This window comes from Staurois parvus, unplaced genomic scaffold, assembly GCF_062004578.1.
Source record: "Staurois parvus isolate SC_StPar_1 unplaced genomic scaffold, SC_StPar_1.0 ptg000845l, whole genome shotgun sequence".
Classification (NCBI taxonomy): domain Eukaryota; kingdom Metazoa; phylum Chordata; class Amphibia; order Anura; family Ranidae; genus Staurois; species Staurois parvus.
In genome coordinates this window covers 1,030,909-1,046,228 of record NW_028318641.1, presented here as the reverse complement: position 1 = coordinate 1,046,228, position 15,320 = coordinate 1,030,909, and the positions used below count along the sequence as shown (strand labels likewise).

Here is a 15,320-nt window from a genome sequence, read left to right as displayed (position 1 = left end):
ACTCAGGCACTGCCCGAGGGCCTGGGGTCAGTAGGGGGCCCCATGAGATGTCCTTGGTACCTTTTTCATAGGCTTTTTTGAGTTTGGGCAAGCACACAGGGGCCCCATGATCCTGTCAGGAATGGACTGGCCAGCAATGGTGGGACTCACCTGCCTTTTGATCTGCAGTACCAGGGCTGGCCAGCGGGTGCTCCCAGCAATCAGAGACTCAACCTTTCAGCCAGCTAACACCTGGAACTGATGATGCTGGGGTATTTAAGGGATGGCCAGACTTGCAGACTCTGCCTTGGTGTTGTGTTTGTCCTGGGCCCTGTATCTGTCCTGCATCCTGTTTCTGTCCCTCTGCCTGACCCTCTGTACTACGCTGCTTGTTACCTGTTTTGATCTCTGGCTTGTGACCCTGACCATCCCTCTGCCTGACCCTCTGTACTACGCTGCTTGCTACCTGCTGAACCTGGCCTGTGACCCCGACCATTCTCTGCTTGCTCCCCCTGTACCTACCTGCCCAATTGATATTGACCCGGCCTGCCTGACGACGCTTGCTTGTATGTACTGTTATCTGTGGGTGGTTTGGTTTGGTTTGTTTGCACTGTATTATGTTTAGTATTGCACTGCGTTTATGTTTGTATGGTTAGTGTTAATAAATTGTATTGTTTATCACATATCTGAAGTCTGCGTTTCCCTGCATCAGTCACACACCTCTGGTCATACCTGGGAGCCCTGACAGATCCCCTATTGCCTGGGGGCCCCATGAGTTGTCAGTCCGCCCCTGGTGTAGTTACTCCGTGGATGGGTGCTGCTGATGCCTGTGATGTGCTGGTATGGCAGGTGGGCTTCCTACAGAGCCTTGCAATTCACTGTACAATTCAATGTGTACCAGGCATTATACTGTGACCAGGCCGCAAACTGCCTTGTGGTTTGGAGGGTTCAAAACAGCCTCCGGAAAGTGGCTTTAGAGGCTGATTGTGACCCCTGGGGTTTTCTATTTTTTTGTCAATTGGCTGCAGATTCTGCCACTATGAGCAATTTAGAAAAGATAGATCTGGGAGCTGAAGTACTCCTCATGCTTCAATAGTCACTTCATTCCCCCTTTTTTTCTGCAACTGGAACCAGTGGGCACAATCTGCAATTGTAACTGGTTTTCCGTTCTGAAGGACCTGCACCAAAAACCACCTGCTCCGGGTTCTCTGTGCTGGAAGGAAACCTTTGGGCTTGAAGGAGTTAAAGTTGACTTTGCCCTTCAAAAATTAGAAGAAACTGCCTTGCTAATGGTCTGATCCTCTGGAGTCTTCTCAAATATCGCTATGACTTGAAATTTGCTGAATAATTAACAAGCAAAGCTTGTCAGAATCTATCTGCATTATGCAAGAACGTGGATTGGAAAACACTTATTTGTTGCCGTTTTGGGACATTCAGAAATGACCCATTTTGTTAGCATCTGAAAGACAAATGTGTGAGGTGTCTGGACCACTCTAATTTTAACTATTTTGAATAATCTAAAGCTTTTGTTTGGCTTTATACAGTAAGTCATTGTTTGCATTTTAGCATCTTTTTTTTTTTTTGCTTTACAGGAACTGCAAATTCTTTTGTAAAAAAAACTTTCAAAATGTTTTTTAGTTGCAAGAGATTTCTGATTACTTAAAGAGGAAATTCACTTTCCTGGGGTTAAGTTTTCTCTTAACCCCTTCTTAACTTGCCATACTCATCTACCCACCGAATACAGGGCTGTCCTGCTGTGATCTCTGCCGCACGCTTGGTCTCATGCCGCTATCTTTCTTTCTGATGTTATCAGTGTGGCGGTTGTCTTTTCTGGGTCCTAGCAGCTTGCCCCACCTGATGACGGGCATACTGCTAGGGCAGGGGTGGGCAAACTGCGGCTCTCCAGCTGTTGCAGGACTACAAGTTCCATCATGCCTCTACAAGTCATAGGAGTCATGCTTGTAACTTCTGGTCTTTGCAATGTCTCATGGGAAATGTAGTTCCACAACAGCTGGAGAGCCGCAGTTTGCCCACCCCTGTGCTAGGGGCATCAGGCATTTTTTTCACTGCCTCTAAACTGTCATGCATGTTATTCTATGTGTCTGTGCGCACATAGGCTTTTTGCAGTGTTTAGGGCTCATGTACACTGCAGCTGATAAACTCATGTTTAGGAGCTGTTCAGCGTTTTTTTCAGCAGCCCCTGAACTCTCCCTAATGTTTTCCTATGTGTCCATCTACACATCGTCGTTTACAGTTGTTTTCAGGCATTTGAGTTTACAGTCGTTTTTTTTGAACGCAGAAAACTTGCATTCAGCAGTCGATTTTATCAGCATTTCAAACGCAAAACACTTGTAAACACGGCTAAATGTGGCATATCGCGTTTATAAGCGTTTGCATTTGAAATTTTTTTTTAACTCTTCCAGTTCCCGATGCTGTCCAGAACCTTTTTTCATCATGAAAAATGCATGCAAAGCATTTTCAAGGTACCCAGATGGACAAAACACTGAACACAGGATGTTCCTATCAAGCTTGTCACACATTGCAATGACCAATTCACACCTCAGACCTCTCCCACCCTTGGAAACAAAAGATATGTTAATGACCATTCACACCTCAAATTCCTCATGAAGACCCCCTGCCAGGTGGCCTTAATGACTCCCTCCACCAGACACCTTTCCCACCATTGGAAACAAAAGATATGTTAATGACCATTCACACCTCAAATTCCTCATGAAGACCCCCTGCCAGGTGGCCTTAATGACTCCCTCCACCAGACACCTTTCCCACCATTGGAAACAAAATAAATGTTAATGAGCAACTCACACCTAAGCTAATCTCAACACATACTGCTGTCTCTGCTTCTACTCTCTGTATTTCTCTGAAACAGTCTGAAATAGTTAATAATTTACCACTTTTCAGTGCATTCTGGGCATTTGGAAGGTTCTCCTGTGCTTATCTTCAAAAAATGCTTCTAAACATAAATGCGTTATTCAAACGCGGCTAAACAGACGATTTTTAACCTACGTTTTCCAGCAGTCCATTTCCATCGTTCAGAAGTGTCCCGTGTACACGGGGCCCTAAGCCCAGCCCCCATTATTTAGTGGCCTCTATCATCCCCTGACATTCTGCCTGTTGAATGGTTTGGAGGGGCTTCATGTTGGGAAGAAGCTGTGCTTGGTGCGAATTCGGAAATAATATCTGTATACTGCCTAGTCCTAACCATGCATATAACTGACCTGATGTCACCACAGGCACTGTAGGTCACCACTAGGGTCCTGCAATTTACCTGAATTACTATACTGTGATTATATAACTTTACACACTTTGTAGGCAGCAGATTGTAAGCTCTTGTGAACAGGGATCCACTAACTCTCTTTCCTGAATTGTATGGTAACCACGCTGTTTCCCTTCATTTTATAAATCCTGAATAATAATAATGAGTGCTGGACTGCTAATGCTAAATAGGAAACTTTTTCTAAATTGGTGAGAAAATCCCCGGAGTAGACCTTAGCCTGAAATTGTTTAATTCACATCAACCAGACTCCAGAGAAAGCGAGAACTTGTGTCAAGGACAGTCTCCATCACATAATTCTGTACTCTGCAACCTCCATCCTTCTGTCTATTGATGGTACCTGGCCTTACATATTCACATGGCTCAGTAACATGTGCTCCTAGAGCTGGTTTGTTTAGGGTCATAGCAAGGGCGGACTGACAACTCATGGGGCCCCCGGGCAATAGGGGATCATGGGCCCCTGTGTCCTTGCCCAAACTCAAAAAAGCCTATGAAAAAGGTACCAGGGGCATCTCATGGGGCCCCCTACTGACCCCGGGCCCTCAGGCATTGCCTGAGTTTCCGAATGGTCAGTCCGCCCCTGGGTCATAGGTTTAGTTTGAAAAATTGCAAAATCTGCTTGAAACAGCTTGTACTGGACTGTAAGTCTTCTGTAAGTTTGAAGATGTTTCATAATTTATCTAAGACACTTCTTCGGTTCCAGTGAGTGTCAGGAGATACCCCAGGATTTATTTCCACACCTAAGGACACCTCAATCCAATCCCCAAGAAATGTGTGGACAATGATTGTCAAAGATGTCTGTGAAGATTCTCTGTTATCCAGGTCATTGTATGGCTGGTAGTAGTTACATTTAACTGGACTTGTTCTGTAATGGTGAAGATGTTTCATAGCTTATCTGAGCCACTTTTTAAAGCAGAACTCTACCCAAAAAGGAGAAGTTCCGCTTTAAGGGCCAGTACACACCACAAAAACACACTCCAGAGGCTTTCTGGATGCATTTTTGCTTACAGTTCACACCACACACTGTTTTGATTCTTTTTTAGGTGTTTTATTGCCTTCCAGTATATTTCTGTGCAGAAAAATGCACTAGAACCGGCTGCACTGGTGTGAACTAGGGTCATTGGAATACAATACACTGTGCATGCATTTTTCATGCAGCAAAAAAAAACAGACTGGACTTCATCTGGTGTAAACCAGCCCTAAGGCCTCCTTCCCTGTTCCTCTTGGACATTTGGCATCATTTTTTGTGGGGGTGGGGTACTAGGTTATAACAGATACCCGCTCCCACTTCCACTCAGATCACCTAGGCAATATGAGCGGAAGTTCTCCTCCCCCCCCCCCCCCTCCCTGCAGTCTTCTGGGACACGTCACAGGTCCCAGAAGTCTACGGGACCATTCCAAATGCTCAGCTTGCATGCTCAGTGGGCGCCTGGCTGTGAAGCCTCAGCTGGGTGCCCACATTTAACCACCTCAAGTCCGGACACTTTCCCCCCCCCCCTTCCAGTCCAGGCCAATTTTCAGCTTTCAGCGCTATCACACTTTGAATGACAATTGTGCGGTCATGCAACACTGTACCCATATACATTTTTTAGCATTTTTTTGACAGATAAAACTTTATTTTGGTGGTATTTATTCACCACTGGGATTTTTATTTTTTTGCTATATAAATGAAAAAGTCCAAACATTTTGAAAAAAAAAGTGTTTTTCTTATAAAACTTTGCAAATAATCTTTCTTCATAAATCTTGGCCAAAATGTATTCAGCTATCTTTTTAGTTAAAGAAAATAACCCAAATTAGTTTATAACCAAAAATTATAATTTTTCAAACTTTATTTTACATTTTTATATTATTTTTTTTTTTTAACATACTGAAACCCTAGCAGTACAGTGTCACCATAGTGACACTGTACTACTTGTGGGGGGCGAGGAAGAGTTTTTTTTTTTTTTTTTACATGGATTGCTTTTACACCCATAAAGGCTGTAAAAGCAAAAAAAAAAATAGCCCAAATTAGTTTATAACCAAAAATTATAATTTTTTCTAAATTTTGTTTTTTCATTTATTTTTTTTTATATTTGTATTTTTTTTATGTTATTAATTATGTTTTTATTTTTTACATACTGTGACCCTAGCAGTACAGTGTCACCATAGTGACACTGTACTACTTGTGGGGGGTGATGAAGAGTTTTGGTTTTTTTTTATACACTGATTGCTTTTATACCCATAAAGGCTGTAAAAGCAATAATTTCTCCTTCTCTCTGGCTGCATTCTTTCAGCCATTGAGAAATACTGTGAGAGCTGTGATTGGTCACAGTTTGTCACATGGTACAGGGCTGTTGTGAATAGCCTTGTACCATGTGAGCTCTGTGATCATTCACAGATTTCACACGTAGTAAGCAATGATGTCAGAAGTGACATCTTGCTTACTACTGTTCATGTGATCACTGATTGGCCAATCCGTGATCACATGATCGGGACTTTGCACAGAAGTCCCGTCCGACGATTGGGGCTGCACGCTCCCAGGGAGCGCTCAAAGTCCAAAATGGCGGGCGCCATTTATGAAAGGCTGTTGTGAATAGCCCTGTACCATGTGCCCTCTGTGATCATTCACAGATTTCACACGTAGTAAGCAATGATGTCAGAAGTGACATCTTGCTTACTACTGTTCATGTGATCACTGATTGGCCAATCAGTGATCACATGATCGGGACCTCACACAGAGGTCCCGTACAGCGATCGGTGTTCCCAGGGAGAGCGCACAATCTAAAATGGGGGGCGCCTTTAATGAACGGCAACCCACCCCGCCACCGCCCGCCCGTTTATATACAGCGGCCGGACGGAAGGTGGTTAAGATGCCGGCACCGAGTACTGAATGTGATCTCCAGTGCTCCTCGGGTGAGCACATGGCTGGATCCTGGTACAGGTAAGCGTCAGATTATTAAATGTCAGTAGCTACAGTTTTTGTAGCTGCTGATTTATTTTTTTTTTCAGAAAACCGACTGGAGCTCCTCTTTACGTTCTGGAAAACACCACAGCAACATTTATATCCACACAGGTAGCACAGACTCCTTGATCCAATCACCGTGGAATGTGTCAATGTTGATTGTTCAAGATGTCTGTGAAGGTTCCCATTTCTCGATGTCATGGTATATTTAATAGTTAAACACATTTGGCTGGACTTGTTCTGTAATGTTGACGATTTTTCATCGCTTATCTGAGCTGCTTATTTAGTTCCAGTGAGTGTCAGGAAAATACCCGAGCAGCATTTATATGCACACAGGTAGCACAGACGCCTTGATTCAATCACCCTGGAATGTGTAGATGTCGATTGTGCTACAAGTTTATTCAGGTTCTCAGTTGTCCAGGCCATAGTATATCTAGTAGTTATTAATCACATTCAGCTGGACTTGTTGAAGATGTTTTATAGCATATCTGAGCCACTTCAGTTCCAAAGAGTGTCAGGAATTTACCCCAGCTTTTAAATCCACACCTTAACCTCCCTGGCGGTATTCCCGAGTGTAGCTCGGGGTAAAATGTCTATACCAAAAGCGGTAACCCCGAGCTACACTCGGGCTTACCATGCAGCACTGTATAGGGAGTCCCTGCAGCACTTACCTTGTCCTTCGCTCCCGCGATGTGTCCCCTGCAGCGTCCCCGGCCATCTCCTCCGGCTGATGCCAGCATCCGGCTTCTGAGTTCCGGTCCCTGTGACGTCGGGACGTACGGGCGCCGCCGGCGGCAGGAAATTTGAAAATTTGAAAAAAAATGTCATTTTTTGCAAAACGATTTTACATAGTAAAACATTCCTGTATCAAACCATTTCACATACATTTTGTCCCGAGTGCTTTGTCCGTCGCCCTGCCTGCATTTTGACTGTTCTTTCTGCCTGGAAACTTAGAAAAGTCCATGGCGTCCAAAAAGCGTCCCTTTACGTCAAAAGCGGTTTTAGACCGGCTAGAGAACAGCGATAGTAAATCAGAACCACTTGCAGAATTGAGTGATAATGATTCGTGGGGGAAATTCCTCATCAGACACTGAAAACGATTCTGCGACTTTGCTCAGTGATGTGCGAACTTGGCGCTATATTTCATATTTCAGTGTTTTTGGTTTGATTATATTATTGAATTAAATGTATGATTTAGAATCTTGTTCAGACAGATTTTAGTGAATTATTCCTAAAAATTACAGCTTACAATAAAAAACTACATATTTCCATGCAAAAAAAATGGTACCGCTTTCAGCACCAAAAATATGAAATAATCATACCGCCAGGGAGGTTAAGGAGAAGTAAGGCTGAAGCTCTATTGGCCCTGCTTCTCCTGAGGATCATAGGAATGTTCTTCGTTCTTCACTCCTCTGACATGTATTATTATATTTAGCCAGCTGTCTGTTGATGCCAATCAGCTGGTCCAGACTCTGGAGAGACCCCCGACTTTATTGTTGGGATCCACCCAGATGCCTGGATCGGCAGCTGGCGAGTCGCTAAGAGTCGGAGCCAGACGCTTCTGCCCCCTCCACGGCCTGGCACTCCAGTGGGCGCAGGAGGGGCAGAGCAGAGAGCCGGTGACTGACAGTCACAGTCTCTCTGCAGACCAAAAACGGAGCTATCAGCGGTCTTTGATCGCCCAGTTCTTGGTGTAGAGGCGGCAGGGGACAGATGCAGCATCGGATCAATGCTCCATCCACCTTCTATAGGTAAGTATAAAAGTTTTTTTTTTTTTTTTTTAATCCCGAACTTCCCTTTTAACCTCCCTAGCGGTATTCCCGAGTGTAGCTCGGGGTAAAATGTCAGTACCAAAAGCGGTAACCCCGAGCTACACTCGGGCTTACCATGCGGCGTTGCTCAGGGAGTCCTTGCAGCACTTACCTTGTCCTTTGCTCCCACGATGTGTCCCCTGCAGCGTCCCCGGCCATCTCCTCCGGCCAATGCCGGCATCCGGCTTCCTTGTTCCGGTCCCTGTGACTTTGGGACGTACAGCGGCAAATTTGAAATTTGTAAAAAATGTCATTTTTTTAAAAATGATTATTACATAGTAAAACATTCCTGTATCAAACCATTTCACATACATTTTGTCCCGAGTGCTTTGTCCGGCGCCCTGCCTGCATTTTGACTGTTCTTTCTGCCTGGAAACTTAGAAAAGTCCATGGCGTCCAAAAAGCGTCCCTTTACGTCAAAAGCGGTTTTAGACCGGCTAGAGAACAGCGATAGTAAATCAGAACCACTTGCAGAATTGAGTGATAATGATTCGTGGGGGAAATTCCTCATCAGACACTGAAAACGATTTTGCGACTTTGCTCAGCGATGTGCGAACTTGGCGCTATATTTCAAATTTCAGTGTTTTTGGTTTGATTATATTATTGAATTAAATTTATTATTATATTATTTTTTATGATTATTTATTAAATTATAATTTATGATTTCGTGTTTCAAATTTTATCATACCCGGGATGTTTACTAGACTCTTGTTCGGACAGATTTCAGTGAGTTATTCCTAAAAATTACAGCCTACAATAAAACAACTACATATTTCCATGCAAAAAAATGGTACCGCTTTCAGCACAAAAAATCGGAAAGAATCATACTGCCGAGGAGGTTAAGACACCTTTTAACATATCACCATAGAATGTGTAGATGTGGAAACACACATGTTCTGAGCAAACAAGGCTGTGCTGGTGCATTTCAGAATACCCACTGATAGGTTTTGGACCCATCTGGGAAGTTCTTAGATTTTGAATAAAACTTTGTAGGCATGTGTCACATGTACAGTTGTACACACAATTGCAGTACGTGTTATGGAATGCCTATAGCATGTCCCTTTTGTTTTGCAGGCTCGGCCAATATGGGCAACAAGCAGGTCATTGCTGGGGACCTAGGGGTAAATCAGAGCCCGGTAATAGCAGAGATCCAGGCTATGTACTGCGAAGGAGATAAAGACAAAGCACATGACCTAGTGAGGAACATCTGTGAAGAGAACCTTCCACAGCAAGAAAAGGTGAGCAAGTGACGTCTAACACTACTGGTATCCCATCCATCATCTACACCAGGGGTGCTCAACCCTTTGGAGAGCGTGGGCCACTTAAGTGATCTGGTAACCAGTCATGGGTCACAATAAGATGAAATGGTTCAGAATTTCAAATTTTTTTTATTTTGAATAGCACAATGAACATTTTCTTCCTGCAGCCGCTGAATGCCGGCAGGAGGGAGAGGAGGAGAAGCCGGATTTCAGCAGAAGGAAAATGGAGTGGATCGGTTCCTATATATGCCGCCCCTTCTGTCCAAGTGTAAAACATAATTTGACAGGAAGCCTGCATGGGCGGGCCCCCTGGAGCATGGGGAGGGGTCACCATTGAGAACCCTGATGTTTCATCCGTGGCGTTGTAAAAACTTGTCTCGACTATGGTTTTTTCCCGCCCCCAAACCAAAAATGTATACGATCCCTTACTATCCTGTGCCCCCTATAAGGCTGCTTTCACACTTGTGCTGCTGTTTACCTGCATCTCGGGTGCAGCTCAGTGCACCTGCGGGTTAGCTGTGCTTTGCCAAAGACTTCTGTTATATCTTGCAGGTGTGGTACACTTTCTGAAAGCACACCAATACTGCTGTATTCAGGACCCGCTTCCCAGGTTTGAGGTCGAGGGCCACATCATGGGGCTCCAAGGGCCATATGAGGCCTGAGGACCACATGTTGAACACCCCTGATCTACACAGGGCAGTAACTGGCAGAGCCGGAGCCTGGATAGTTTGTATATCCTTCTATGGCCTAAAATGTCAGCTAACATAACAGAAAAGGCTTATATATATAAAACCACCTACTTTATACAGAAGATGAGATCTTTTACCTCTCTACATCTTTGCTCTGTATTTTTTTTTCCTGTCTATAAGGTGACACAAAAATTACCCTTTTCTTCCTTGGACAGGAAATTTAATTGTTTGTTAAACAGATACAGAGCTATTCATACTGTGAAACCGTTCGTACATTTATTCTGTGCCAATAGGGCCAAAATCTAATGTTACTAGGCTATTTTCTGTCCAGGTTGAATGGTGTTTAACCACTTCCCGTCCGGCCGTATATATACAACGGCCTCCCCACCCCCTGCTTGTGCGTGCTCCCTGGGAGTGCGCAGCACCGCGATCCGGTGTCCGGGTGACACTGGTGACACTGTACTGCAAGGGTGACAGTATGTAAAAAAAAAAAACCCATAAATAATAATATAAACAAAAAAATGTAAAACAATTTTAAAAATTATAATTTTTGGTTATAAACTAATTTGGGTTATTTTTTTTACTAAAAAGATAGATAAATACATTTTGGCCAAGATTTACGAAGAAAGATTATTTATTTGCAAATTTTATAAGAAAAACACTTTTTTTTTCAAAATGTCATTCAAAGTGTGATAGCGCAGAAAGCTGAAAATTGGCCTGGACAGGAAGGGGGTGAAAATGTCCACTTGATGTGGTTAAACGATTGCTCCCCCCTGGGTGATCTATGTACATCGCAGGGATTTTAACAAACTTTGTTGCAGATTCCTACCATTTTTATTCTGAACAGATAGCTGTTTGTTTGTCTGTGTCCATGTGCAAAGCAATTGTGAACGGGAGTGATTTTATTATTCTAAATCAGCTGCTGCAGTTGCAGGGTACTGATGAGGAAAGTGACAGGGTCTGCATCTCTGTAGATGTGATTTACCTTTGTATTTTACCAAACATGACATTTTCGTTGCAGGAGATGCCACAAATCTGACTTGTATCTTAGTGCAGACTTCTGGGAAAATTAGTAAGCCAATCACACAAGCAGAAAATTACATTTCTGGGGGGCGTTCTGTACACCAACAGAACGCCTCCAGATTGCCATATTGCATTTTACAGAAAATGACAGCGCTGCAGATTGAAAATGAAAGGTCATTTTTAATCCCATCTAATTACAATTTGTGTTACAAATTGTATATGCTATATTATTATTATTTTTTTTTTTACCTGCTATTTTTTTTCCTATGAAAGTGGAGTTACCCTTTAAATTTATGTTTAGTGGTTCTTAAATTTTTCTAAACTGTACTAAGAAATAAACTTCAACACAATATCCTGTGCACCCAATTTGTGGTTTAAAGATAATGAGAACTATGAAGTGGATGTGACTAAAAAAGGTAAACTGCATTATGATCATTGATAAAAGGTCTTTAACCCTTTCCTGCCATCGCCTCCTGGCTCTTTAAGGCTACATGTACACTGGAACTGCTTTAGACATGAACTCTATTGGCAGCAGAAAACGCCAAATGCTGCAAAAATGAGCGTAAACGCGGTACTGCATTTAGCTTCTGGACATTTGTTTAGTTCATTGGCAAGTATGCCATTGAAATGAATAAACGCCCAAAGGCTAAATTCGACTAGCTCTTAAGTGTGTTTACGCGCACTTTTACCATGTTTGGCGTGTTTTGGCCAAAACGTTCCTCTCCTGAACGCGATTCTTCTGCGTTCAGGAGAGGAACCTTTAACTGCTCCTGCTGCTGCTAAACTCCGATAAAAGCCTATGTGTGCACGGATACATAGGCTTTTATTGGGCTGAGTTCAGGGGCTTTGGCAAAAAAACATCAACAGCTCCTAAACTCACGTTTATGAGCAGCACTGTGCATGAGGACTATGAGGTTCTAAATGCCAGGAGGCGGAGGTGGGCATCCTGATCATGTGATTCCTGTGATTGGCTGTCACAGTTGTCACATGATCGGAAAGCTCCTGATTGCAAGTAGGAATCGGAAGCTTTCCTGGACCCGCCAGTAACTGTGCTGAGCGCATGAAGGGCGTGCTCTCAGCACAGAAAAGTTAACGCTTGGGACGCATATATGTGACCTCTCGGCATTGAAGCCCACCCCCAAGAGGCCGCATATATGCGTGCAGCCATCAAGAGGAGGTTAATGCTGAACTCCTGGAGAATTGAAAGTCCTCCCTTGCATTGGGGCTGCACCCAAATAAAGCAGATCTAGTGTCAGGAATGGACAATAATGGTGGGACTCACCTGCCTTGTGGGCTGCAGTACCAGGGCTGGCCAGCGGGTGCTCTCAGCAATCAGAGACTCACCCCTACAATCAGCCAAACACCTGAAGCTGATTGCAGGGGTTGTATTTAAGGAATGGTTAGACTCACAGTCAGGGCCTTGGTGTGTGTTTTTCCATGGGCCCCTGTATCTTGTATCCTGTGTTCCTGTTCCTGTTTCTGTCTGACTTGTTGCCGACCCTGCCTGATCCTGACCTCTGCTGACTTCTCCTGTTTGATCCCTGGCTTGTGACCCTGACCATTCTCTGCCTGACCCTCTGCACCGCGCTGCCCGTGAGTTACTGAACCCAGCTTGTGACCCCGACCACTCTCCCGCCTGTTCCTGGTACTCCGTTTGCCCGTTTGCTACTGACCCGGCCTGCCTGACGACTCTTGCATTGTATGTATTGTTATCTGTAGGTGGTTTGGTTTGTTTGCACTGTGTTTATGTTTAGTTTTGCACTGCGTTTTGTATTGTTAGTCTTATTAAATCATATTGTTTATACCATATCTGAAGCCTGCGTTTCCCTGTGTCAGTCCACACACCTCTGGTCATACCCGGAGCCGTGACATCTAGACTATATCTGAGCACCACAAAAACGCTATTGAATTTATTTTTAATATTCAAAGCAATCTTCCCCATCCATCCATGTCTCCATGATTTATGTTAGTGAGCAATTACTTTGAAAAACACCCCCGTAGCATTTCAAGCTGCAGCCATCTTAAATAAGGGCAGATGATTCATGTAGCATTTACTTCCTGGAATCCATCTGTCTTTAGCTCAGTTATGCAGGCAAGAGGGTGTGCTTAGCTAAGATAACCCCTCCTCCCTTCCTCCAGATTAAACAAAAATGCCCATGAAGACTCCTGGGGTATACAACATCATTTGCCTAGGCCAAAAACCGGGGAGAAACTAAAGAAATGAAAAAATCCATTTACTAATGTTAGCAGCATAAAGATTAAAAAATAGTTAAAGCGGAGTTCCACCCAAAAGTGGAAGCTCCACTTTTCTGTCTCCTGCCCTCTTCTCCTGCCACATTTGGCAGCTGTTGGGGGGGAGCAGGTATCTGGTTTTGACAGGTACCTGCTCCAGCTTCCAGCTGAGCTTGCCGCCGCGAACTGGACCGGAAGTTCGGCACCCCCCACAGCCCTCTGGGACACTTCGAAGGTCCCAGAGGACTGCAGCCCATTCACAAAGCATAGCATGCTTCGCGCATGCACAGTAGGAAACCGGCGCAAGTTTCCCTTAGTCCTGATGGCGGCACCAGCACCTGACAACAGATTGATATATATAATAAAATATAACATTAAAAGTCAGCAGCTACAATATTTGTAGTTACTGACTGTAACAGAACTGACCCCGACTGCGCTTGAGTACTTCCGTTAGAATACCGCTTCCCAGTCCGAACACCGACCACAGACACCACAGTTGACCATACAAGAGTAGACGACACCAGTCTTGAAGTAAACCAGGAGGTAGACTAGTTTATTTGAACACAGGTACAAGATATGTACACTCGGGACAATCCCCCCTCCCTGCATAATGTCACAGGGCGGGGCAATCTGCATTTAGTAACAAGAGATACACAGGTATTCAAACTTCACACCAGCAGACAGTCCCATCAGGAGGGAGGGCTGCTGGAGACACCCCTCACTAAGCTAATACACATAAACACAAACATCTCATAATAGTTTGCTCCCAAGCAAGACAAACAATAGAACAACAGGATGCAACCACATGGCATTAAACAATCTAAAACCCCCACCCCATCTACCTCTTAGACATGTCTACACAATATTAGGACAGATCACCCTGTACCCCTAACAGGCACAGGGTGACTTACACATATTAGGGATATGGGGAGCGTAGACAGGGGTCTCCCCACCTCTCCAAACTGAGCTGGGTTCCATGGGCCCCCCATCCAAAGTGACTCCCGTCACACTGACTTTTAATTTCTTTTGGGAGGTGGCGGGGGCCAGAACTCAGCTTTAATATTGATTGTAATTCTAAAGTTCTGCCTTAACTGTTCATTTATATCTAGGGGGACCAGGTAAAGCAGAGTTATTTGCTTGATCCTCCACTCCCATAGGCTCCTCTGTGCGGCTAGACCATTCCCTGCAGCCTCTTCACTCCTGCTGTCTAAGGTCCTCTACATCATCAAGACCGATGCAGAGCCCATAGCCCTGCACTGGACTTGAGGACACTGAGGAACTGTCCACTCCTGGAACATAAATGGAGCACCATCAGCCAAGGGAATGGAGGATCAAGTAAGTAAAAGTTCTTTTCTCATCCGCCAAACAAAAACCAGTAGTTGATCCTTGCAGTATGGTTTCAGCCCCCCCTGCAGTGGAGGACGTTTACTTTTTCCAGAGTGGGACTTTCAGAAAAAGATCAGATTTCTCTGGGTTTTTTTTTCTTCCCCAGACCAGTTGTCTTTGAGGCTACCCCAGTTGACTGCCTAAGCATAGTATCATACATGGCCACACAAGGTGTGCCATGCCTGGGCACAGAGTCTGGCAATGGTCATTCTGCACAAGTACACCTAGACCTGATCACTGCAAGAATGAGGTAAACTGGGGCCTCGCTCTGCTAGCAGTTTTGTTCTATCTGTATGGGACAAGAACAGGTGAATTATAAATACAGTTGCAAGAAAAAGTATGTGAACCCCTTGGGATTACGTGGAGTTTTGCATGAATTAAGCATAAAATGTGCTCTGAACGTCGTCTAAGTCACAACAATAGAAGAACACAGTCTGCTGAACATAATACTACACAAACATTAGATGTTGCCATGGTTTAATTGCACATAACATGTAAACATTCACAGTGCAGGGAGGAAAAAGAATGTGAACCTTTGGACTTAATAACTGGTTGACCCTCCTTTGGCAGCAATAACCTCAACCAAACGTTTCCTGTAGTTGCAGATCAGACCTGCACAATGATCTGGAGTCATTTTGGACCACTCCTCTTCACAAAACTGTTTCAGTGTAGCAATATTCTTGGGATGTCTGGTGTGAATCGCTCTCT

General features: G+C 44.1%; 1 protein-coding gene across 2 annotated transcripts in view; it reads left to right on the top strand.

Annotated features, from left to right (window-relative positions):
- The window catches only part of LRRK1 (leucine rich repeat kinase 1), a 325,566-nt gene that overhangs the window by 107,256 nt on the left and 202,990 nt on the right, over positions 1 to 15,320 (top strand). For both annotated transcript variants that reach the window (XM_089655524.1, XM_089655525.1), the window contains one exon: positions 9,098 to 9,261. In XM_089655524.1, the coding sequence (XP_089511650.1) occupies positions 9,098 to 9,261 (164 nt within the window). The remainder of the gene's footprint in view (positions 1 to 9,097; positions 9,262 to 15,320) is intronic.